The sequence below is a fragment of the Artibeus jamaicensis genome, unplaced genomic scaffold (assembly GCF_021234435.1).
Source record: "Artibeus jamaicensis isolate MK-2021 breed Jamaican fruit bat unplaced genomic scaffold, CSHL_Jam_final contig_391, whole genome shotgun sequence".
Classification (NCBI taxonomy): domain Eukaryota; kingdom Metazoa; phylum Chordata; class Mammalia; order Chiroptera; family Phyllostomidae; genus Artibeus; species Artibeus jamaicensis.
Genome location: NW_026521814.1, coordinates 32012753 through 32039419, shown reverse-complemented (window position 1 = coordinate 32039419; position 26667 = coordinate 32012753). Strand labels below are relative to the sequence as shown.

General features: G+C 41.5%; 1 protein-coding gene across 4 annotated transcripts in view; it reads right to left on the bottom strand.

Moving 5' to 3' along the window:
• The window catches only part of SPATS2L (spermatogenesis associated serine rich 2 like), a 162708-nt gene that overhangs the window by 48211 nt on the left and 87830 nt on the right, over positions 1 to 26667 (bottom strand). For all 4 annotated transcript variants that reach the window (XM_037167536.2, XM_037167533.2, XM_037167534.2 and 1 more), the window contains 3 exons: positions 13082 to 13190; positions 9956 to 10005; positions 6757 to 7000 (listed from right to left, as the gene is read on the bottom strand). In XM_037167536.2, coding sequence (XP_037023431.1) covers positions 6757 to 7000; positions 9956 to 10005; positions 13082 to 13190 — 403 coding nt within the window. The remainder of the gene's footprint in view (positions 1 to 6756; positions 7001 to 9955; positions 10006 to 13081; positions 13191 to 26667) is intronic.

Below are 26667 nucleotides of genomic sequence, written 5' to 3'. Positions count from 1 at the left end.
TTATTCAAGTCCTATTAACTTACTTAGCTCAGAGGGCACAAAGCTGGTAACTTTCTAATTGAAAACAAATCTTTTAGTTTTGTTTATTGTCTTCACAAGGTCTTATATGTCATCAATACCTCTACAAGTTTATTTATATTAAAAGCTAATAGATAATAAAGTCAATGAATTAAAGCTGTGAATGACACAGCAGGTAGGCATGTTAATTTGATTTGTTTTGCTAATTTAGTTCCTTGCAAAACAGGCTTAATTCTCACTGCATTGTGATAGAACCATTTAAATATTTCTTCAGAAAAAGTTTTGGAAGGACTTCTGTTGTTTGCAAGGAGTGCATTCCATTTAGTACAGTCTGTAACCGAAATCACCAGAACAAGTATGGGTGCGAAGTTAGGAAGGTATCTAGCAAGTCAGAGATGAGTCATTTTGTGTTTTTGCTGTAGGGTTGCAGCCCAAGTAGGTTTTAATGAGAAAGAGACGGGAAGGGTCTCTGGGCTTCACCTCACCTAGGTGGCAGAAAATACCTAAGGGGTTCCGTATTTCGTGCGCCCTCACGTCACTACATCCTGTGTCTGTCTTTCTGCTTCATCATACACAGGGAGAGGAAACCGAGGTCTAAGTCATTGGAGATGCACCTTACGGCTTCCCCAGTATTATTCCAACAGCCAGGACACAGGGATGTCAGAAGCCGCGGCTGAGACTAAACAACTATATGCAAGGGTTAACACCCAGTACGCAGATGCTAGAATAATTACTAAGGAGTGACAATGATAATATGTTATGTACTTTAAGAAATAAACTTTCAAAATGCATGTTTATATAACAGTACTTAATCTTGGCTGTATATATTAATAAACGATTCTACCTTTAATTAAAAAATACTAAAAGAAAATCTATAGTTATATCTCTGCTGGAGCTTCAGCTACAGTCCTTAATTAAGGTTTAAATAAAACATCGACTGTTCAGACCACCAAGACCTGGTGCGACGGATCCTGAATTAAGGCATTTGCGCCATAACGTAAACGTCTCCTCCTCATCCACTCCCGTCACATTGTGGCCTTATCTGGAGTTGCTGCACAGAACCCCCAAACCCTGCCCTAGTCTCTTTTCTACTTGCTGCCTTCCCCACATTTATTATAATCTCTAATTACCATGGTAACTTGGTTGATTCTAGTTTATCATACACCTTTTTCGCCATCCCCCAAAAGAATGTAACCTTCATGAGGGAAAAAACTGTTGACTTGTTTACTTCCCCTAGAAAAATCCCTGTCACATGTTGGATGCTTTAAAATATTGACTACATAACTAAAGAAATGGTTTGGGGGTTTACTGTGTGCCAGATGCTGTGCTAATCTCTTTATGCATCTCATTTACTGCTCCCAGATCTGGGGAAGCAGAGTTATAATCTATAGGTTGGGACACCAAGATACAGAGTGGTTAACTGATCCAGGTCACACACCCAGTAAGCGAGGGGGCCTAGCTCTGAATCCAAACATGCCTAACGCTAAATCCCTGGCTCTTAGCTGCAATACTGTATTGTTTCCATTCGAAAGCTGGTGCTGTTGCAATCCTGGAAAACACACACTTGGCTTTGTGATTCAAGTTCTAGGTGAGTTTCTTTTTTCTTTTTGATTTTTCCTAATCCTCTGGTTCAATGCAGGGCTTAGAGAAGCAGGGGAGAGAATCCTGAAGCAAGGGACCCCAGCATTTAAAAAATCTGCTTGGAATCTGTAGGGAACCAAATACCGTAAAAATATTGTGAAAGAGTCTGGTGTTTTGTTTTGTTTCGTTGTCCTTTGTTTACAAGAAGCACACATAAGGGACAAGCAGACCATGTTCTTAAATAACAAAAAGCAGCTCTGTGCGGGCATCAGGCCGACATACAGAATCTCTGTTGTCAAGGGAAAATGACGGGGCTGCTCCTGTTCAATGGTATAGGTCAGACAGGGAAGTGCAGTTTGAGGACGTCAGCAAACACAGCATGGCAGCTTCTGTGTGAAACAAGTAACAGGCAACAGAAGAGGTGGCTTCCTAGGATGCTCTACAAGACAAGGAGACATAATGGAGGGCTGGTGGGGCCAGGAAGAGGAGCTGAAGACAACGAAAGCCCTGCCCCGAAGTTCATTTCCAGGGAGCCAGTTGGTGACCCACAATTCTGCTCCTTTCCTGTTCAATGGGAATTGTGTCCGGTGGGAGAAAGACACCACAGGAACCTGAATTATTATTATGTTGGCCTACAAGGTGATATGTACCGATACATTTTGGCAATCTGAGCCTTAAGAAAAATAGAGCAAGAGAAGCATTTGGGAAAATTGGACCCTAAGATCATAACATGTTTTAAACATTCAGATGGGGCCTTAGAAATAAAAATGATCCTTGGCATTATTTTTGGTATGAATAAATCTTGAGCTACTCTTTGTCCAACTTTGTACTTGGATGTAGGATGGTCTCAACTGGATTATGTAAAAGACCTCATTTGAGCTGTTATTAAAAATGCTGAAATCCAGAAAAAACTACTCCAAGGCTCAAAGAAGTAATTCTGTACTAAGTTTAAATCACACTCCCAAACTCCTGAGCTGCATGCTGCCGTGCACCATTGTCCCACTCGAGACAGCTATATTTACAGTCTGAAATGACGATGCTCTGGGTGGTTATTTTTCACGTAGGAAGTCACACTAACACCCCCTGAACCGCCTGCATATATCTTAAAGCTAAGTTTTCCCTTCCCAGAAAACGATTCTGTATAGAACTTTTAAAAAGAGAGATCTTGAATGTCAAGGTGTTATAAAAAGATAAAACACGCGTTGCACATGTTCACAGCCTGTGCCCAGCGGAGCACTCAGGGCAGGTTTTCTTGAGCTAGTTTCATTAACAGAAAGCTGATAAACGCTTACCACTAGCAGACTGGAGGTTTCTTTTAGGCTTATACTCTGAACCCACTCAAGTACAGAATGTCAATATACAGCCTTATTATGATTATTTTTCCCTAGTTTTTGTTTTTAAATTATTTATTGATTCTTTAATCGAATTTATCAGGGTGACACTGGTTAATAAAATCACATAGATTCCAGGTGTACATTTCTATAACACATCCTCCGTATATTGTATTGTGTGTTTGCCACCCCAAGTCAAGTACCCTTCCATCACCATTTATTGCACAAAGCATGGATGGGTCTGGAGACTATTACGCTAAGGGAAATAAGCCAGTCAGAGAAAGACAAGTACCATATGATCTCACTTACATGTGGGATCTAATGAGCAAAATAGACTAACAAAATAGAAACAGAATCATAGGTACAGAGAACAGACTGACGGCTGTCAGGGGATGGGAGATTGGGGTGTGCTGGGTGAAAAAAGCAAAGGGATTAAACTAAAAAAACAGCCTCAGACACAGGAGAGAGCATGGTGATTACGAGAGGGGAAGGGGGTATAAATGGTGATGAAAGGAGGCTTGACTTGGGGCGGTGACACACAATATGATTTTTCAATTACACATTATTTATGAATTAGGAAGCTCATAGCTTTAGCAATAACTGTCTAATGCATGTGTAAAAATACATGGATTTGGGTCAGACTTTTGCAAACTAAAGAGTGTTATCCCAGGGGAGTGTGCTGTCTTCTCAGCTCCTTACCTTGGTGGTGGTGGAGGGGCTTGGTTTCCTGAGCTATAAAATGAGGGGATGGGATTAAAGAATCACTCCCATCCTTTCTGGTTCCAGCGGCCTACAGAAAATGGGGGGCAGGATGTCCAAGACCTAACACCCACATGTGAAGTATCAGTTAAGAGATATCTGGATCGCCAACAGGTTGAGTGAGCATTTTAAAGTCATCTGACAGTTTTGACATCAACATCCTGATAACTTCCATTATTTGGGGGAAGAAAAACCTATCTTAAAACTCATTTAAAAATGCATGATCTTAATAAATGGGTTGCTAATAAAGTTCCTGGTCAACCAGGAGCCCTTTCCTTTTGCAAAAACATCTAATAACCTTCCATTACCATCACTTATTCTTTAACAGAAATATTTACATAAAGCCTAGACCTGTAATGAACCAGTAACATTCAAAAAGAATGCTGACACACCCCAATGCTTTCACGCCAAACTCACAACACTGGAGGGATCTGGGGGTGGCTCTGTGTGCATGAAAGAATCTTCCCAGGAAGGTTTAGGGCAGGGTTGGTGAGATTCCCCTCGACAGACAACTCCTCTGGTTGGCACTCAGCTTTCAGGGCAGCTACCCCTGTGGAGTCAAGCTCTTCAATATTGCATTTGCTTTATAGTCATAGACTTGATAGAGTTACTGAAATTGTTTTAGGGAGAAGGTATAAATTATCAGCAAATGAACAAATATATGTGCTAGGCTTTTAGCCTATGATTGATATCAAAACAGCAACTTGAGTAATTAGATTTCGAAAGTAATTCATGTGAAAGCAATAACAAGCAAAGTTGGGAATCTGCCACTTGATTATTTAATTTCTTCTTCCTGTCCCAACCATAAATCAAAACATTCTCAAAATAGTAGGCACCGTGAAAACTGAATTAAAAAAGTTCCTGGAAAATCCAGGTTCTAAATGGAGATAGGTTAGTTTTGTTGTTTGCTTGTTTGGTGTTAAGAAATCACTGTGTAGTAAGGATTACCTGAATTACAGCACCATTAACAGAGTTGTTAGGTAATGTGTTTACGGAAGAAAATGAGTGCTTTGCGATGCATCTGCAAACCTACTTGTGTGTTTTATAGTGTGTCAGTTATGCAGTGTGGCCTTGCTGCATCCCAGGTGTGGTGCACGTCGCCGTGTGCTTTTATATTTTGCACCTGTCTCTTCTGCGAGACTGAACTCTGCCTAGGCAGGGCCCCTGTCCTGTTCATCTTCGATTTATTAGAGGACAGTGCTCCCTCATACATAGCAGGTGGGTGTTGAGTCAAATTCTCCCCACTGTTTTCTAACCCTCCACATCCTCTCTACCGCTTCAAGTCTTTTGGTCCTTCAGTAGCGACTGCTCCCTGACACCGCCCTGCATCAATCACCCAGTCGGATGCAGCACTTCTTGTGTCCACACCATAAACTCACAGAGTACACACAACCTCCTCTGTGAGGAGATCGGAATGTGAGTCCCTCAGGGTCTCGACCACAGCAAATCCTTCTCTAAATCTACTGTGGCTCCTGGCACACTTCTTTGCATATAAGAGGAGATTAAAAAGTCGCTGATTCAATAAACTCAGGATTTTATATAGTGGCTCTCATGGAGGGATCTACCATCTGTTTGGAAGCATTTCGAAAAACCGACGGGGCATTTTAAAAATTTGTCCGAGTGCCGTGGGTGGGAGGGGAGCGGAGGCTCCTGGATGACTTACAACCACAGGAACCCACACAACAAAGAACTGCCCAGTGTCCTGAACTTGCTCATGTCCTTCTGGACACTTCCCATACAAACCCAAGGTATTTTTTGGGTTTTCCTATGGTTTTCTAGGATTTACTTGGATTTGCAGGATTCGGTTGCTGTGCAAATTAAGAAAAGTTTGTACTTTACGGTGTTCAGAACTCTACCAAGAGTATTTCACCATTTAGAAAATCACATGGCCAACCACACCGGCTGTCTCAGTATTTAACGACAAGTACCCCTGGGTCACTCTGCTTTCATAGCGGTTGCACTCGCTTCCATGTCTACATACAAATATACTCATTTAACCCTTAATCCACACGTCAAATATAAAGAGACAGTGCCCACGGTATCCAGCATGACTTACTTTTTTTAAGTGCAAATTGATTCATAATAAGTGGGTTGCATGTCGGGCCATTTTATTAAGCCTTCTATGTATTAGTTGTTTCAGATTTCTTACATTTCTTACTTTATTGGAATTCTGTTGCTAGGTAGATTATATTATCTATGAATTTTATTTTAGGATTTATTGTAAAAATGGAGCTTTGGGTCAGATAGTGTTGAGGAACACTGATCTAGTACATTCTAGTACAGTTTCCTTATTTTACAGAAAGCAAATGGGACAGCAGAGATGAAATGATGTACCCAGAGTCATAGAGTTGATTAAGAATTAGCCTTTGGAGTCCTGGCTGGTGTGGCTCAGTGGATTGAGTGCAACCAAGCCTGTGAACCAAAGGTCTGCGGGTTCAATTCCTAGTCAGGGCACATGCCTGGGCTGCAGGCCAGCTCCCCAATAGGGTGCGAGCAAGAGGCAACCACACGATGTTTCTCTCCCTCCCTTCCTTCCCCTCTCTCTAAAAATAAATAAATAAAATCTTAAAAAAAGAGAAAAAAATTGTTTAAAAAAATCAGCCTTTGTAGATTCGTTGACATATGGCTGTAGCCCAAATAATTAACATTCCCGATTCTAACACCAGGTAGATTATGTTCTGTCACATAATATGAAATACTACCTTTTAATAACAGTTCCTTTTGTCACCAATTACCCCACCCTTATCCCAGCAAAGAAGTCTAGAAAGAAAATCTCTTTAAACTTGGAATTTCTATTCTCCTAATAATCCTAATACAGACTAGAACTGTGTTTTTAAGAAAAAAATAATCCTTTGACTTGGTGCAGGGCTAGACTGAGCATTTGTTCTCGGGCCTGTTACATCCCTCCCTTGCCCATCATCCTGCAGGAAGACCGTTTGAATCCGTGTGCACCGACGAACAGCCCTACTCTTCCAACAGTATCAACTGCAGCAGTGACTGAGCCGAGAGGTTCTCTTTGTATCCTTTTCTTCTGTGTCCTAAGCAGCTACAGTGAACAGTTACTGACCTGTGACCCCACGGAGAGCCTTTGAAGGTTCCTCGAGTGTTGAGATAGCTTTCTCACGAGGGATAAGGCCTGGTTTCTCACTGGCAGAATCAGTGGACGAGCTGTCCTTCTCGCAGCCATTTACATGGCCATTCTGCATCTGCGGAGGCGGCTGCAGGGGCCCTGCTTCGGGCCTCTCTGCCTTGTCTTTAGCATCTTTGTTGCCTTGATGCTGCTTGGACTTGCTTCTTTTTCTTTTATTGTTCTAGAATGACAGACAAATGAGAAGGTAATATTACTTAGCTCAGACCCTTGAAATGTAAGACGAACCTGAGAAACCAAAATAAGATGTTTTATATAAGATGTCATACACACAAATGTGTGTGTGTGTGTGTGTGTGTATATATAAAATAGATGCTATATAAAAAATAGGATGTAGCGAAAGTAAGTTTACAGTTGTGAGTATGCAAAACACAGACTTTATTCTTGTGTTATCATTTACTATTTACTAAATATAGTTTCCTGGCTCTTCTAATAAAATGAATGAATCACCCACATCTTTTTCTTTTGTTTTATCATATTTTATTTGAGAAACTATCAAATATCTTTCTTTTTCTAAGTTGCCCAGTTACAGCCGTCCCACCTTTTCCCCCACTGCTCTCCCCTACTGCATCCCCACTGCTCCCACAGTCGATCTCCCCACACCACTGTCCATGCCCGTGAGTCCTCCACTCATGTTCCTGGGCTTGCCCCTTCCCCTTCTCCCCTGTTAGCACCCTCCCCCAAACAAAGATTCACAAGGACGTTATGGCACACACAACACACTAGGTCAAATGGGCACAACTGATAATACAGAACTCACGTCTTTATTAAGCAGCCAATTTAATATAAGTAAATATTCCCTTTCCTACAATAAGTTATATAAACTTTTCCTTAAAAAACATAGTAAACAAAAAGGTTCCTCTAAAAGGAAAAAGTAGCAGGGAATGGCTTCAATCCTGACATATTATTTGAGCACATCGAGGTACCACGCAAGTGGCAACACAGTGAAATCCTGTGATCATGCCCTTCAAGAACTAGAATTCAGCTACCGCGGCCCTGGAGAACTGCTCTCATTTGCTAAAGAGGAGATGAGGGTGGGGGAGGCAAGGAGGACCTCAAGGTTATGGTCCTCTGTGGAGAAGGGGAGATGGAGGGAAGGGTTGGCAGGAGAAAGGCAGGCAAGTCCTTGCGAAATGAGGATGGAAAAGGCAGATTCCCCACAGTCCACACTGGGTCCCATAAAACAGGCACCAAACAACAGGAGAGCCCAGGCACAGGACCCAGAATCCCCGCCATGAATATTTATGCTGGAGCAGAAAACTGCTACAAAATTGTGCCAAATTGACCCGGGTCCACTAGGTTTGGACTGTGCAGCAGGATCGCAGGGCCTCTTGGCTGCCAGCTGAACAGCATTACAAGACTTCATTGCCCTGCATTTCAAACAACTAAAATTTTTGAGACCTGAGTTATTACAATATGACAGAATTTTACTGTTTCTCTCCTGAAATGTCATAATGGTCAATATCCATAACAGTTCGGAGGAAATTAAGGTGTTGTTCCCAATTATGATGCATGTTTTATTGACTTTGATTTTGTACCCAGGAGATATTCAGTGTTCTTAACGGCCAGTAGGTACAGGCCTCAGCCAATCAGAACAGACGCTCAGCCATCAGGACACACCCTGGCCGCGGCGGCTGCATCAGTGGGTCTCAGCTGAACATCGGCCTGGCTTTGTTCTTCCATGCATTTGGAAAAGAAATAAAAAGAAAAAGCTTTCTCTTCTGAATTCTCCTCCCTCCTCCCTTCCTTTCCCTTTGAAACCCTGACCATGCCCCTGAGTAAGTGCTCCTCCAGAGAAGTGAGAGAAGCACGCTCCCTGGGCGGCGGGAAAGGCCAGAGGCCTCTGTTCCCACATAAGCCCCACGTCTGCTGGGCTGGGGAGACCACTTTCCCACTGAGCCCCTAAGAGGGAGACCCAGTAAAGAGTTGGGTCTGCAGCTGCGGTCTGCTCCTTTTTTCACATCAGAGAAATGTTTCCACGTGAGTGTAAATACTGCCTTTCAATCGTCTGTGAATCATCTTTGTCTCACACAAAAGCCTGGGAAGCTATGATTAAAGATAAGCAGAGATTGTCAAAGATGGTGGCACACAAAGACTAGAAAAAAAAAATCTCATAATTCTTCCTATTCTACATGAAACCAGAAAGAGAAAAAAGGGGAAAGAATAATTCCAGTGATCTTGGGATTTTATGAAAGTACAATAATAATAATGCCTGTTTGTTTTGTTTAAAACCTGTTTGGCAGGCCTGCGATCTTCCCTCACGGAGAAGGACGGGCTGGTGTCTCATATTCTGGGATACCCAGAGCGCAAGCCTTGCTGGCAGATAGTGGCAAGGGGCAGGGCAGTGACTTGGAAAAGAGCAGACTTTTTGTGAAAGGCATGAAGCAGGTTCCAGGCTGAGAACAAGGCTTACGGGGGCTACTGAGCACGTTCGCGAGATCAGGAAGGCGTGTGCTGGACACAGAGGGCCAATGTGCGCACGCGCACACCTCACCGGTGTCCTGAAGTCACTCTTGGTGACTAGACAAGAAAGCAAAATACTTTGAAAGGGACAGATGAACATCTTCCCTCTGTTTTCAAGGAGGAGTCTGCCAGGGTTCTCAAGAAGGAAGAATAGATCACTTACTATGATTTGGAAGTACTTTCTTTTTCTCTTCTTTTATTAAAAAAAATCTAGCTTAGAACTTAGCAAGAAAAGTATCCAAGCACAGCTTTGGACAGATTCTTTCAGTTGGAAAAACATGTGAAAATATATTTAGAACTTTTTCAAGTATCTTTAAAACACTCCCTAATTTTTCCCTTTGTGCTACAGGATATGTTTGGGCAAGTTAATGTCTTGAATCCTTTGAATTCTCAGGAGAGGCCTCCCTGAATACTTAAAAGGAAGAACTGGGGGACTTCTGAAGCACACCTGGTAGTTAAAAACACTGAAGAGAAAAACAATGGCATTAGTAGGGAGGGTGGCTGGTGATTGGAGAGCCATGAATTTGGAAGCTTTCTGGGTGTGTATACTAACATATTTGAGAGAAGCATAAAACTGGCAGCTTTGTTAAAATGATAACCACCATAAAAGTTCTGATTGAAGATGTTCCTCATTTACAGTCCATGTGAGCCTTACCTTCTTCTTCCCTGTCATGTTCCATTCCTTCAGAACTTGAACCGCGCTACCTGGACAGAGACAAAGGGCCTTTAACCTGTGTTCACATGACACAACCCCACCCAGAAGTCATCTCAGCCTTTCCATCTGGGCAGCAATTTTTTCTTGGCGTTTTCATTTGTTTTGACACATCCTACCTTAATAAAAATGCCAGTCTCGTGTTTTATTTCCAGATTTTCATTTAATTCACTGCATGATCTTGGTTTTATCAAAATATTAAGCCCCACTACATGAAGCTTACTTTTTTATCATTATGTTGTCTTAGAGAAAATGAAATATATCTTGAGAATTTTCTGGTAGCTTTATTGCCATAAATAGAATTAAAATTGTTCTGTTTGATATATGAGTCAAAATACCTATAATCTTCTCCACCAAACATGGGATTTTGAGTATGTTTTGCATGTGAAGCATAGCTTTTTATTGTCCATTCCTTCTCTTCTTTCTGCCTCCACTCATTATAAGGAGAACAGATTATCTGATGTTAGTTCTGCCCTCATCACTGTGGATAGGGAAGAGATGTGGTCTTTTCAAGGCATCTACTTTGAAAAGTTCATCAAATGACAAATGAGTCCCAGGATCTGTCAATGCCATTCACACCCAAACGTGGAACTACACTGACTCAGAGGAAAAGCCTAACCTGATATCAGCTTGCACAACATTTTCAAAGAAGTGTGTTACCATTGGTCAGCTACAGTTATGTCTCCGCCTCCCCTAACAAAGTTCTTTCACTCAGTCCAGCTGCGCTGGGGGCAATTTCAACAATAACGTATTGGTAATGAATACATCAGATTTGTTTTTTTTCCATATAAACAGGTACTTCTAAAGGAATAGCTTTTAAATATATTCTTTTAACACCAGAAGCATTCTTACACAATCTTACTATACTAACAGTGCTCCCCTGTTAGTACACAACAGTGTGTTGGCCCAACAAAGACAAACTTCAGCCTGGTCTTTATAACAGATTTCAAATTAGTAGGGTCCCCACACTGAGTCCACTGTCTACTGTTGGATGAGCAAAGGCCATACCGCTCTGACCACAAGTTAGGCTAATTATTCCTATATATTCAAAGTTTCCGATTCAATGCTCCTCTTAGGCTTCTTGAGGTATATGTACTTGAAATAATAAGACTGTACTTAAAAGTAAGCTCTGATTCAGACTTTTTATTAACTGGGCTGATCTTTCTGTAATTTTCGCAGAGATTTAATACTTCGCAGTATTTTCCTTTAGAAGAACTGTGGGAAGTCACTTTCATTTGATTTCTCGGTAAGTCATGCCAGCAGCTAATAATCACTAGGATAGTCCTCATAGCTAAACTTCAGTTTCCTAAATAAAATTTAGATGTATGAAAGTGTTAAAATAGTGTCCTTTTTAATCAGAGGAAGGAGACTGAGCTGCTTCCTGCTTTCAATTGCAATATTCAATTATTCTTCTGGTTTTCATATTTTGACATAAATTCTATTGTACTTTTCAAAATCGAGCTTTTAGAGGGTCATTCTGAAGAAGAAATAACCATGTTTACAGAGCATTTTGAAACAGTTATTGTTAAATTTTAATTATAATGAAACTGCTTGGAGCTTTTCAGGCTGCTCAGAAATAATGCTTTCAATATGCCACGTAAGTGATTCCTAACAAATATTTTTGATTCTCGGTGGTTTTTAAACAAGTTGTCTGATTGATCCCCAACCAAAAGGACAAGCGGTTTCTCAGAGATCAGTGAGTTCTGTTTTTTTAATTAGACCTCGACACTGACGAGGTGAACATTTCAGGAAGGACAAGCAAGGTGCTCTATTTAAACACAAATGGATCTGATGACAGGGTATCGGCATCTGTGCATTTCCTCAGAATCATTTTGTAATAAAAACTTTCACTGAGGGGGCCTGAATCCAAGTGCGGGTGGGGAGGGATGGGAATACTAACCTTCTTCCCTTTCCTACAGCTCTTTTCCATGTGAGTGATATTGGCAAGTGAAACCCGAAAAGAGTTTATCTAGCCAGGATGTGCCTGGTTCCAAATTCCTTTCTCGAGACAAACTGCACTGAATGCTGCAAAGTCAGATTAATATTGCTCTCCCTACTATTTGTTCTTTAATGACTAAAGATTCTGTCTCTGCTTCTCCATGAATCAGGGCACAGCAGAAAGGCTATGCGCCAGGGGGCTGCTTGCAGGTCTGTTTTAAATGATAATCATTTTGCACCTCAATTAGGACCCTGCACCTTGACTGTAGACCTCAGAATGTGAGCATGCTTCCTGGTTTCAAGACCTTGCCAAAAATGCAATTACACTAGTAGAGACTTGGGAAGATTATTCTCCTCCTAGGAAAATAAGTCAGTCAAAGTGTCCTTAACAAGTGTGAATGGGACACGATTGAGAAATGTGCTGATAAGTCTTCCCTGACCTTATCTGTCAGAATACGTTCAGCCTGTCCATGTGTACAAAATAGAAACTAATACCAGGACAAAAGACATGATAACCAAGGACAGGTGTGAGATCTTTGGTCATAAATAAAACTTAGTTTTACTAGGAGGAGAGCATTACCTCATAGTTTACAGGAAATCTAAAGCAGTGAGGGAAACATTTATGGGATAAAAACATTCTGAGAATTGAGATTCTATATCATTGGCAATGAGCTGTCTGAAAAAAATTTTTTTAAGCATAAAAGGTTCTAGAAGTAGACAAGACAAACTGATATTATAATTAATTAGGCAAATTCAAAATCATGAAGTACGGATTTAAAGAATAAACCACTCCTCTCAATTAGGAATGAGGTACATTACCCTCCATTCACAAGGACACCCTCAAATAAAGCTCATATTTAACAACAAATCGGAATGATTGGTAGACAATGGAATTAGTAGCATTATAATCGGAATCATTTAGAAAGCATTTAGAAAATATTTATGGTTTTTAATGATAAAAAACTTTAAATTGTGTTCTTAATGAGTATGCATATATGTTTTGAAAAAGATGCATATTTTAATGAGAAAGTATCAGTCATTAATTGGTATTCAACACCTTTAAAACGCATACAGAAATGCATGGAATATTCAGTTCGAACATCTTCAGCTTCGGGGGACAGGTATACTTACCATCCACAAAGGCCTGCACTGCTTTGTCTACATTAAAATCGAACTGCTGTAGCACTAGGACTATTTCATTATTGCTTTTGTTGGGAACAACTGACCGAACTGCATAGATCTGTAAAAGAAAAGAAAGTGAAAAGTAAACACTTTCAATATTTTCCACCCATGAATTTCTCACTGGATAGAATTATAACTGTTAGAAAGACTTTGAGAAGACAACTCACCTCCCTTCTTGCTATCAAGCATGCTCAAGGCATTTCAGACTGGTAAAAATTCATCCTTATTCATCCTGGTAATCACCTTGATACCCACCTTATTGTGTAAACATTTCTTACAAAGATCCTCTTGTTAGGGCTGTAACAGCAAGTGTGAGAAGCCAACTCTGGCTTAGCCATTTCCCCTCCCCTAAGACTCCAGATGTACACATGATACGTTTTCAGTGAGGACACAGATGTTTTATGTCTCAGGCTCTCTTCCCTGCTGGCTCAGGGGGTGTCTTTGGAAAACATGTAGCAATAGCCTCATGCTTCAGCCTCTCTTATCTGCACAGTGGAAACAGTCATCTCGAGGTTCACACAAGTAGGCTATGAAACTCCATTAATGTTTATAGAGATACAAAAATGTGGGGCATTGTATTTTTGAAATGGCAGTCTGAGCCATAATACAGAAAACATTCCCAAACAAACTTCTGAAAACCAAACACTTAAAATATAGTAAGCACATACACGAGAGCTAAGAATTTCTCTAGACTAGGCTGACATTCAATTTTTAATGACCTACATGTATTTATTAGTCAAAGTTAGCATGTATTCATTCATCTGGCTTAACAGAATGAACTGATCTTTATCTCACAGAACTTGCAATTGCTATAGGATGCTCATTCTACTTTAGTAAAAACCTGGCTCATCCAGCTTTCTAACAAGGGGATTAGACTGCATGGCGGACAGGTAAGTGGCATCATAATGATGACCACAAAAGCACCGCAGAATCTTTACATGTTTGCATCAGTGGTGATTTATGACTGGCTGAGTTTGAGAGGTACCCGTAGTTTATATAATCAGATTCCTGGCATATGGATTATATGGGTATAATGTGCATAATGTGACTCGATTGACTAGAACATTTAATAAAGCAGTAAAGCCTCTTCCTTAATTATGTTAGAAAATAGGTAGCTTTCTCCATACAGAACTGTTATATATAAGAATATTTAGGTTATAACTGTTACATAACAGGGCCAAAGCAGGGTACGATATACTATTACCAAAAGGACCCCCCACTAGGTTCGCTATGCCCGTTGCCAGAGGAAAGATGTCTCTCAATGCCAGAGACTGGTGAAGTTATACAGACTTAGAGTAGTAACTTAATGTCTTCATTAAAATATTGAAGTCCTTTAGAATACCCACAGATGCATACAGTCCTTCTTTCTCCCTCTGCCCTAGTCTGGGATTCTGTATCTCAGGAAAAGAAGTAGAAATTCATGATTCAGGTTCCCAGCACCATCAGCTGTGTCACTGCCATGATCTCCAGTTAATCTAAAGCCATGTGGCACCTTCTCATGGCCCACCAGCAAGAGTCCCTTCACCCTTTTTCTTCCATGCAAAGTCCCTCCTGCTTCCTAAGCCATGTGGCAAAAGGAAGCACCCAAAACCACGAGGCCCTCACTTTCACCAAAGCTGCGGGGGTCCCCACTCTGCCAAAGCTGTGTGGTTCTCTCTTCACGTGGCCGCTGAGTCTGGGTTTAAATCCCTGCACCAACCTTCCTCTGCAGCCCCATTTCCGACTCCTCCTACAATCAGTTGTACCTGCCAGCATTCCTGTATTCTTCCAGCTTTACTGGGCTGTCACCGTAAGTCTGGGCAGGTGTGGCCCCATGTAATGGAGCCAATCTTGTCCAAGCTCTCCCACAGGCTCTGTAACCAATGGGAGCTGCCCCACAGTTACATCTTGGGTGGAAGTCCAATCCATCCCCCTGGCTCAAAGCATGGCCACAGCTATTTAACATATCTGTGAAACCAGTTAAAGGTTATAGATATGTTAAATGACCATGCCATGGATTAGCTGCAAAGCTGTTGCTGTACAAAAGAGCTCTGCATGTTCCTGCTCCACGTGTCCCTTCTCCCAACTCACTCCTGTGGGGGGAAGGGGTGAGGACATCCTATATATCTTTCTAATATTTCCCGGGCACCTTGAGTTCTGGACCTCATTCCAAATCCCCATTTGGGGTTCCCCTCTTGGCTGCACCCTGTTACATAACCAGAAAACAGTACAAGTTATGGGAATATGACTTGTAAAGGTTCTGACAATATAGATCAGAAAGCTGGTTTTGAATCATAACACTTATAAACGCTACTATGTGGGTTTTACTGAGGACTCTAACACAAAATACATATCTGTACACATGTGACTCGATTCCTCCAATTTTTCCTATTCTCACATTTTTATGGTTCTTAGTTTTTGTAACCTCCATATTAAAAAACAGTAACTCCTTCAAATCTAAGTTCTTTCTCACCCTTTCTCTTTAAAATTCCATTCAGTGAATATTTTTCGAATGCCTACTGTGTGACAAGGCACCAAACTTCCTAGCACTTAAGACCAGAGAGAAATGTACATGTTAATCAAATGATCACAGAAATATATACTTATACACTGTGATAAAAACTATAAAATCATATGGCTGGGAGGCATGTCTTCATACAGGTATGCCGAGATCTGCAGTGAGAAGAGATGAATGGGACGTAGGGGGAAAGGATTTTGGGCAGAGGGACCAGCATGAATGAGAAGCAAGGCACAGATGAAGAGAGAGTGGCTGGAAGCAAGGAGGGAGGCAGAGGGTGTGAGATGAGGTCGGAGATGTGCAGGGACCAGGACATGCAGGGCCTACAAGGCTGTGAGAAGGATTTTGGTCTTGGGAGCATCCCTTAGTGGTCCTTGCATTAAATTTCCCTCTATTAGTCATTGATTGTGCTAAAAAGATAGCTTCCTCTATCTCTCCACATATACAAACGCCCACACACATAGATAAAGATATACAGATATAGAAATTTATCTATATATCATTGTGTAAGTTAACATGTTGACTTCATACACTTATATATTGCAAAAACAATTACCACCATAGCACTAGCCAACATCTGCATCCAACACATAATCACCATTTTGTGTGTGTGTGGTGAGAACATTTAAGACCTACTCTCAACAACTTTCAAGTACATGATACAGTATTTGCTATAATCACCATACTGTACATTAGGTCCCCAGAATCTGTTAAATCTTGTAACTGGAAGTTTGCACCCCTTTGACCAATATTGTCCCATTTTCTCTCTTTTTAAAAGAAGCCAAGATGGGAAGAAAAACAAGAACAAAAAAGCCTGCATCCAACCCAGGAAAATCAACAGTGTGCGTTCGACAACAAGTACGATGGCCTAGCGTTTACAGTGCACTGCAGTTATGTACATGACGTCCTTCCAATGTAGCTCTTTTAAATAAGATTCTAACACTCAACCAATCACTATCATCACTACCACACCAGCCAACATGGGTTAACATGGGTTTGAACTGTGCAGGGTCACTTATACTTAGATTTTTCTACATAAATAATGTAAATGTATTTTTTTCTTCCATTCGATTTTCTTAATAATATTTTCTTTTCTTTAGCTTACTGTATTCTACGATTACAGAACATAATACATGTAACATACATAAATGTGTTAACTGTTTATGTGATTGGTTTCTGGTCAGTAGTAGGCTGTTAGTAGTTAGGTTTTGGGGAGTCAGAGGTACACTTGAATTTTTGACTGGGCATGGGGTGGGGGTCATGCCCATAAATCCCTGCGTTATTCACGGGTCAACTGTAGTTACATTAGACAAGAGTTTTCAACCCACATACACAGTTGTGTGATCAGTAAAGACCCACACTTATGAAATAAACATCAACTAACTGTTCTTTTTCCAGTCTCTCCTTGGCAAAACATAATATATTGTACCATGTTAAGAAAAAAAAACAGTAAAAACTATGGCTTACAGAGACATTTTCTTTTTAGATGTTTATACTGCTCTTGCTTATCCCTTTTAAAAAAAATACAGCCACGGTCAGATATGGTAAGCATCCATCCTTGTCATTTTTAGATATCCCAGCTCTGAACATACCCTTAGAAAACTGTCAGTAACTGAATTCTGACTTCAAATCTAACTATGAATATTGCATACAATTCCCAAAGGAAGACAGTTAACTAAGACAGGAATATCAAGTTTAAAAAAAATGAGAGAAAAGGGGAAAAATAGTTTCTGCTTATTTTAGATGTTCCATAGTAATGTTGCATTTCAGCGAATTTCAGGGCCAAACTCTGTTTCTGCTTTAATCACTGAACTTAGTTGATATGAAGGGAGTAATGTTGTTTCTCCACCTTTTATGCATATTCACTACATTTATTTCTTTATGAAGATGTCTTTGAGAAAGATGGTGAAATCCTGTGTGCTCATATATGCGCATAAAAATATAGGAACCGCACAATGTCACTATTCAGGAAGCTGCCCCAGTCATAAAGGGTCTAAACATTTAAATCCAAGTAAGATCTCATTATGAAGTAGCTTTGAATATAAGGAGGGGGTAACAAAGGCAGAGTTATAGTGGGGCTGTACTGAAAGGCTGCCTTTGCACTTGGAAATGAAGCTCCTGGAGGAATGGATCAATCAACGCGTGACTAATGGGAGTTTGCATACGGGGAAGTCATAAAATTCACGCCTGCCGACTGTTTTGCAGAGGCTGTTTTTGGCGTGGCTTCAGATACACAGCCCTCACTTCGCTGCCACAGCCCAAGCTGATCTGATGTGCCTGCTGCTGCAGCTTCACACGGAAGCCCACTGTTTGAAGCTGCACTTGAATGCATCCCTCAAGGGTTCACAGCCCGTAAACAGAGTCGTCCAGGAGGGCTGACCACGCAGCAGTGCAGGCTGTTGGGTGATGGTCTGGACCCTTGTGCGCGGTTCATTTACCTTTCCCAGGTCACATTCCCCTGCTTTGCTTCTAAATTAAATCTGGTTTGGCAAATCAATCTGTTTTTGAGAAATCTGCATTTTGCAGCTCAAAAGTTGTTTTGATTTCACCTTCGGCATTTTAATCTCCACTCCCCTCCTCTCTCTGGGGCTTTCTATCTGGCAGGTTTTGCCCCATTCTGCCTCAGGCCTACCCTGCTGGCATTTCGCCCACACTGAGCAGCCAGGCAGTGCTCTTTCACAAGCTGATTTCAGCTTCCTCCATTAACCTCCCTCCTCTGTGCCCGAGTTGTCTGGTTTCAGAGCTGTTAGCAGGTTCCCTCATTCACACTGTGCATTTTCGATCCTGTCTGTGATGACTCCTTAGAAATTCATGTTGTCTTACCGATGAGTCATTTAGACTATGTCTGAGTTTCAAAAATGGTTCTGACCAGTTTTCTGTCCACCTACACAGCTGTGTGATCAGTAAAGACCCAGTATTATCAAATAAACATAAAATAACCGACCTCTCTGCCTCCAGGCTCTCCCCTACACATTCATTCCAAGGATGCTGCCAGACTGCTCTTCCTAAAGTAGAACTGTGACCATTTTACCACCTTTTTTCCTAAGAATAAAGTCTCTACAGCCTGGCAGTCAAGGCCATCAGGGATTGGGCTCCAACCTGCTTTTCCAAATGTCCCTCTTGCTCTGTCCTTCACAGGCGAGCACAAGCCCATCGTGTTGGTCTTCCACCCCCCACCTCTGTGTGTTTTGCCTCTGACCTGAGCAGTGTCTGTTTGCCTGTCTTACATTTTAGCTGAAATGCCATGTGTTCTGTGAAATCCTCTGCCTTCCCTGCCAGAAGTCATCTTGCCTCCTTTCAATTCCCATTGTCCTGAGCAGTAGGTTATCTCTTAGCAGTTAGCATCTGTTACTTCAAATCCAAGGTGTTTGTATACACGCTGTGCCAACTAGAGGCTCCGTGACTGGGGCAGAACCTCCTCTCAGACATTCTGCATATACACCATGCTCACTGCAAGTGACTAACAATGTGCACTTCATAACTTGAACGAGAGATACCAATTTGTAGGGACACTGGGCTGCTGTTTTGAGTCAAAAGAATATTCTACCAGCATTTTTTGGACTATCCCATCACTCTGCATTTACCATCCACAATAACAGAGGGTAAGTCTCAGCTGGCTGTGATGTGGCCTAAACAGTACATGGGTAGGAAGAAGACATGTATGTTCTTTAAATTTCAGTAACATGAATGGAAAAAATATTTGTAAGACTGGATAACTTTATAAGGTACTCATATTTTGTGGAGTTTAAAAAATATGAAATGGCATAATAACTGCCTATCCTTCCAAAGCTCAGCCCAGCAGCCAGATATTAATTGAGCTCCCACTAAATGACAAATACTGAGGACATGGACGGAAACCAGGTACAGTCCCTCCCCTGAAGGGGACAGTGCAGCACTGGATCCAGAACCATCTGTACCCAAAAGTATGTAATAACGCCATGCTGTCTCCAGGAACGAGGTGCTGTGGTACTACAGAGAAGAGAGCAGCTGAGTCTGCCTGAGGAGGGGAGAACACTTTATAGAGGAGACAGCAAATGTCATGGAAGGAGCTTTGGAGTTAAACACACCTAAGTTCTAATATTGGTTCTGCTACGTGCTAGCTCTATGCCCTTGAATGAACTGCATAAATCATTGAAATTGGTTCTGTAGCTCTAAAAATGAGGATGTTACTTGCTAGAATCTCTGTAAAAATGAAAAGAGATGATGCACATATTAGCTGCTCAATAAATTTTGAAAGGGTGGGACAGCCTTTACATTGAGCCACAAAGGAGAAGGGTCTCTCTGGGTGTGGAGTTTGGCATGTCTCTGCAAGTGAAAGAACATGTGGCTAGTGTTTTGGCCAAGACTTATTTGGGGGAGACTGCTCTGCACACCTCCTTTCTTAAGAACCTTCCTCCGTAACTTTGGAGAGCCTTTGGTGGACCCAGGGCTCTCTTGAATCCCCCTCTCCAGCAAGCTGACCACAGGGGAGCCCATCTCAAGGGTGACTAATAGCACGTGTTTTTCCCCTTCTCATTCTTTCACTTATTTCATCCACTAAATGGCTTCTATAATCAGGCGCTGTACGCATGGTTGGACATAGCAGTAACAACACTGATACGGTCATTACCACACTTAGAGAGGAAAACAGATACAAACATGTAAGTTTAACACATACTTTTTATTTTCACTATATATATGTTTATATGTGTAAAATATATATGTTTTTAATTTTTATTTTTAGGCCTTTTCACCTAGGCTGAGTGACATGACAGAAGCAATCGGAACACAGTGACTGTGATCTCAGTGGTCAGGAAGCAGCCTTGGTGAAAAGACCAAGCAGGCGATTCTCTGCCGGCGATTCCACACTGGACGACAAAGGGGGAGAAAGGAGACCTTTGGAGCTGCCTCGCTTCCTGCCTTTCCGGCTGCTTTCGCTTTTCCTGAAGTCCTATGAGACCTTAACAGACCTTTATAATAACTTTTTTTTACCTGCACTAGTTTGAGAGGGTTTAATTTTCTAGAACAAGTAGTGAGTGCCTAAAGGCAACATGAGTAGCTAGGGCTGAAAACAAAAATAATGAAGCCAAATAATTAGTCCAACTGGAAGACAGGAGAAATGGACACTTTTAAAGTAAATTCAGTTAGCATGTAAATGCCAGATGGAGAAAAGAGGCCCATGGACCTTGTTCACATACCTCTTCTAGCACTATGTTGCCATAATTATGTACTTGTGTACCTGTACGCCCCGCAGAAACGTGAGCTCTTGAGGGACAGGGACCATATATATCTTGATAATCACAGGGCCTGGAACAATGGGCAACATTTGGTAGATTGTTTAATATATGAATGAACGACCAAATGAACAGAATGAAGTAGGAAGTCTAATAGGATGGTCACTGAAATATTCCAGTTTCAATTGTCCATTTTTGTCAGTGCATCTCTGGATTCAGCATAAAGTACTTACACAGCATTAAAGAGTAGCAAGCCCAAACCATATGATAGGGTGCCTCCGAGGCCCCGAGGCACTGCATGTAGCTGGTCTTAGCCTTGAAGAGCTTGCAGTCTTGGAGGTGTGCTTAGTCTTGTCCCCTGCAATAAGGATAGCTATCGAACCGCCAGTAGCTTCGTTTTTACATCAGTGAGAGTCACAGTTATTTATGGGTTTGCCATTCCTGCAACTTTGAAAGGAATTTTATATCAGCTTTGGTCACATTTCTCAAAGGCTGTGCCATTCAGAGATGCCTTAGAAACAGCTCATCTGTGTACGTTTTGCTTTACTTGCTGGGCTACCAATATTATCTTCACACTAATGAAGGCAGTTCTCCTGTGAATTTTCTTCGGGAAAAAAAAATACTCTTTGCAGACCAGTACCTTTGCATAACAGATAATTCTATAATTTAATTGCCTTTCCTAGCATCTACTTTCTGCCAGCAAAAAAAATATGCATGAGTTGTTGTCATGTTCTACTTGGCTGACTTTTGGGGAATTAACACCAGGGATACAAATCAAAATTAACTCTTTTTTTTTTTTGGCAGGAAACCAGGATTAGAAAGAATAACGAAGACTTGAAGGTAGGAAAAAATGCAGTTTTCATAGAATCATGGGAAGTTTAAAGTAGGACTTAGAGATAGTGTAGTTGTGCTTTTCAAACTTTAAAGTGCATTCAAATCACCATGGGACTAATTAGAATGCAGATTCTGATACAGAAGCTTGGGGTGCAGCCCAATATTCTGCACCTCTAGCAAGTTCCCAGGTGATATAGATACTGTTTGTTCAAGGATGTGGTAGGCAGAATAATGACTCCCCACAGACATCCATGCCCTTATCTACCAGAACCTGTGAGTATGTTAGGTCACATAGCAAATTAAGGTTGTGGATAGAATTATAGGGAGGTTGTTAGCTGATCTTGATATAGAGAAATTATCCTGGATTATCTCAGTGAGCCTAATATAATCACAGGGGTCCTTATAAACAGAAGGAGGAGGCAGAGTGTGGAAGCCTTGCACTCTCTTTTATTGCTTTCTCAGAGTGAGAAAGACTTGACCAGCCATTTCTGGGTTTGAAGATAAAAGGGGACCATGGGCCAAAGAATGCTTTCAGAAGCAGGAAAGGGCAAGACAAATTCTCCCCCAGAGCCTCCAGAAAGGACTACAGGCTGCGGACACCTTGATTTTAGCCCCATAAGACCTGTTCGGACTTCTGAACTCCCCAACGGTAAGACAACACATTTGTGTTGTCGGCAGCCACTGTGCTGTGGCGATTTGTTACAGCAAAGCCCATTTGTTCCAGAGATGAGAAAATGAACACAATGGCCCACCCTTTGTGGAACAACAGTCTACTTTCTTCCTCTAATATGAGGATGTCTTTCTCTTTCCCATCAACCATCCTCTTTTCAAAAAATACACCTTCCAGAGAGCAGCACTCTCTCCCCATACACACATGTTTTGGAGGAATTCTGTTCGCTCAAGCCAGATTTTCTGAGGGAAAGTGAGATAAATCTGACGGTCTTTGACCCCAAGGAGCTGATAGAACTGTAGGAAAATAAGGCAAAGTCCTAAATAACAACTCAACAGTCATTTTGACAACAAAATGCCCTCCGAGTCTACCTGTTCTCCATCCTTCCTTTCAGAACAGGCCCCCTTTGCCTCTCACCTGGACTCTGGGAAAAGCCTTCTCACTGGATCCCCTGGCTTAGGTTCTCGTCTCTCTGATCCATCTTAAACAACCACTGCACCATTAATCTCCCCAAAGTACCTAGGCATGTTCACTGAACTGAGGGAAGGGGCCTGCAGTAAGAAAGGATTTGAAGAGAGGCAAGACAGAAAATGAATTTTGAAACAAAGTCCCAGAGGGAATAATAATAATAATAATAAAAAGACATCAAAATCAGTGTGAGAGAAAGCAAGCTTTGAAAAGGAGGGGGCATGGTTCTCTCTCATTTTCCTAATTCTGAGAAAGGAGAAAAAGAAAGAGTAAAGGAAGATACAATGAAAATTTGAGACTGTGAAGAGGAAAATGTAAGGACACTACTGTATTTCCTCTGTGTGAATGTTTTAGATTTTGCTTAGGCTAAAACAGTGGAGAAAGGTTTGGAGCTGCCTTTTAGGGACGTACAGGAGATGAACAGAGGAATGGCCAGATGAATGAAAGGATGCTGGGCGGGAGCGCAGTCCCACTGATGCTGGACTGCACCGAGCCGTCATGGAGCCAGCAGCATGGCTTTCCCTGGCGATGCTCGGTAAGCCAGGAGCAGGAGCAAAGAAAAGGGATGATCCAAGGTCACAACACATTAGAAACACAGTGGTAGAGCCTAGGGATCCTGGGATATGGGGGCTGAGAATCATCAAGATGCCAATCAAGGCATCTGTGGTCTGTGCAGGGGGATAATGGGCTGGGGGACTAGGGAGAGGCTAATGGATGAGAGAGTCCATGGAGAACAAAGAGCAGATGTGTGTGTGTGTGTGTGTGTGAGAGAGAGAGAGAGACTGGATGAGAGAGGTGGATGATAAGAGGGGCGCTGTGCAGCTGGGGACTGGCTGGGCATATCTCTGTCTTCATGCAGTCTCAAGTCTTCTCCATGTGGTCTCTCCTGGGGGGCTAGTCTGGACTTCCTCAGAGCGTGGTGGCCTTAGAGCAGATTGTTTACATGGCAGCTCTGAGCTGCAGCACAACTGTCCCAACCAGTTGTGAATGACCTAGCTTCCCAGGCCACATAGAGTCACCTCCTTCCTACTGTCCTGGCCAGCCAGTCCCAAAAGCCTACCCAGTTTAAAGTGAAGGGGCACAGACCCCACCTCTTAATGGGGCAGGTCTTGATGTGGTCACCGGAGAATACCATCTGCCTCAAACAGTTGAAAACAACAACCACCTAGATTTCTTTCCATCAATTCTGGGTCTATATTTTGTCAATTTACTAAACCTTTAAGAAAAATAATGATTTTTCTCAAAAATAAAATAATAAATAATAACTTGAGAGTTGTTATAATACTAGGCAAAAATTGATAGCTTAAAAAAGTCATATAACTTCTTTAATTCCTAAAAACTTCACTTGTTGTAGAGCAAGAGATAACATACTCAAATGGACTTTTCTCCTATCTAAAAAAATCATAAAATTCAAGTCTGATAACCAAAGTATCTTAAATCTTGTAATTAAGCCCATGATAAATTCTTCATTTCACAATTCTTTCCTTTAATCAGACACTTCTAGGGTACACACACCCACACACATCTCGAAAGATTGCTATTAGGAGAAGTTGCCCCTCTAAGCTGTATTGAGACAAGCAATGGTCTTCACACACGTTTCATTTCACCCACTGAGCTAGCACGCATTTTGTGCACACCTGCGTGTTTTCTATAATTGGGCTTGATTCTTCCATGTTTTCCAGCACTGCTAGCAGACTTGCACATATTTTAGGGCAGGGTGAACCCCTGAGGCCACTGGAAGTCCGTTTACAGCCAGACTGTTACACCCACCCAGTTTAGGACTTAGGTAAATACTTTCTCTGGGGAAATCCATATTTGAATTTATTAGTGAAGACAAAAAAAAAAAGGCAAGGTTATTTTTACAAGGCGTTTCCTTTTTGTATTTAAACCAGAATAGAAAAGGGAGGTAGTTTTAATTTATCTTGGGCTTCCAACTTAAGACTATTCAGTAAAAACCTTCCTTCCTCTTCTTTGGAATTTAAGGTCTCTACTTGGACAGGGGGAGAGGGGATTATTGACATCCACTCTCCCTATGGAATTTTTTCCTCATTCATTTACAGAACTCTTTAGATGAAGAGTACCATGAAAATGTAAGTCACTAATACCCTTTAATCAATACAAGAATAAAGGAGTTAATTACTCTTTCGTCAATACCAGAATAAAGGAGTAAAGTTAATCTCTAAATTATATCAACCTTGGATACTTCTTCACTGTGGCATGAAGGAAGGAGACCATCTGAAAACCATGGAAACCAGGAATACACTCTGTCTTTGGGGGAAGTGTATTTGTTCACACACATATCTTTTTTTATTTTAACAGGATTTATTTTTTTAAAAAAAGAGAGACATGCTGATTTAAAACACCAGTAAAAATGATCACCTGACTGACCCGATCTTATTTTCCCAATGATTTCATGAGTTTGTTCATTTGCTTTTTCTCCGAGGCAGTAAAAAGAGTTAAAGCTAGTTGGTGCTTTCAACCTTAATCAAATAGCTAAAATTACAGCTTTAGGCAATTAAAAAAATACTAGCAAATGTCCATGGGTGGATGAGTGGGTAAAGAAAATGCATTATATACACACGGTGGCATGTTACTCAGCCTTAGGAAATGAAGGAAACCCTGCCCCAGGTGACAACACCGTGAGCCTCGAGGGACCAGGACACTGTGCTAAGTGAGGTTAGCCAGACGCAGGACAAATGCTGCCTGATTCCGCTCACCCGAGGCATCTAAAATAGTCAAATTCATGGAAGCAGAGAGTAAAAACGGAGGTTGCCAGGGACTGAGGGGAGAAACTAATTACTGGGGAGTCTCTGTTAAACTGGTATAAAGTTTCGGTTGTACAAGGTGATTTAAGTTTTAGAGTTCTGCTGTACAATACCCCGCTTATAATTCATACCGTCTTGTATGCTTAATGAGAGTGCATCTCATGCCAGTGTGCTCACCACAGTTAAAGACGAATGTTAACTTTAAGTTATGCAGATGACCCCAGCCATCATTTCAATCCATTTTTATTGATAATTATCTGCAATGAGTGGGCAGAGGGTTCTGAAGGGCCTGTAGACAGGGCAGCAAGACATGCCGAACCAGTGAACAGTAAAAGGACCTCAGAGAGGGTTTAATCAAATTCCTTTATTTTACAACAAACTGAGTACAGAGAGGTTATGTAGTACATTTAAACTGAGGCAGCTACTTGGTATCAGGACTAAGGCTGCCATGGCTCAGTCCCCTTTTGTGGTCCTGCAGGCACCAGTGAGGTGGGAAGAAACACATATTCATTCACCTCTAGGGCCGGAGCAGGATTTGGGGTTCCTCGGCACGAATTCCTTCCTTTGGCAGACAGGGAAACTGAAGCCCAGGGAAGTTACAGAATGTACCAAAGGACACACCGTTTTTTCAGAATTATCTTGTTCTTTTGCTTCCTTGAATATGGTTAGAAATAGAATGTACTTTTAAAAGAAAATGAAACTACTAACTCATGGTGTGCCCTGAAAGTTGAGAAGACCCCTTATACTAGTGGCAGTGTGATTGAACTTACTAGGGAAAGGGACATAAAATCTAGAGTTTGTATTTTAATTCACTAATGACTTGAGAGTAATGGTTCTCCAACTTTTTATTAATGCTCGTCAATGAACATATAAATCATATGCTTTTCTCTTATATGTTTGAGTTCCCCAATACTGTTTCAATTGCTTCCCTAAATATACTGTTTTGTTATACTCACATATTGCGGTGACTATCGAAGTCTCCCACTATGGGAAGCACTAGAGACCGCTGGCCCAGCTGTCCCCCCATGGGCCCCCCAGTACCACTGTACCCAGGGCACAGTCCCCCCAGGATGCTCCCAGTCAACAGC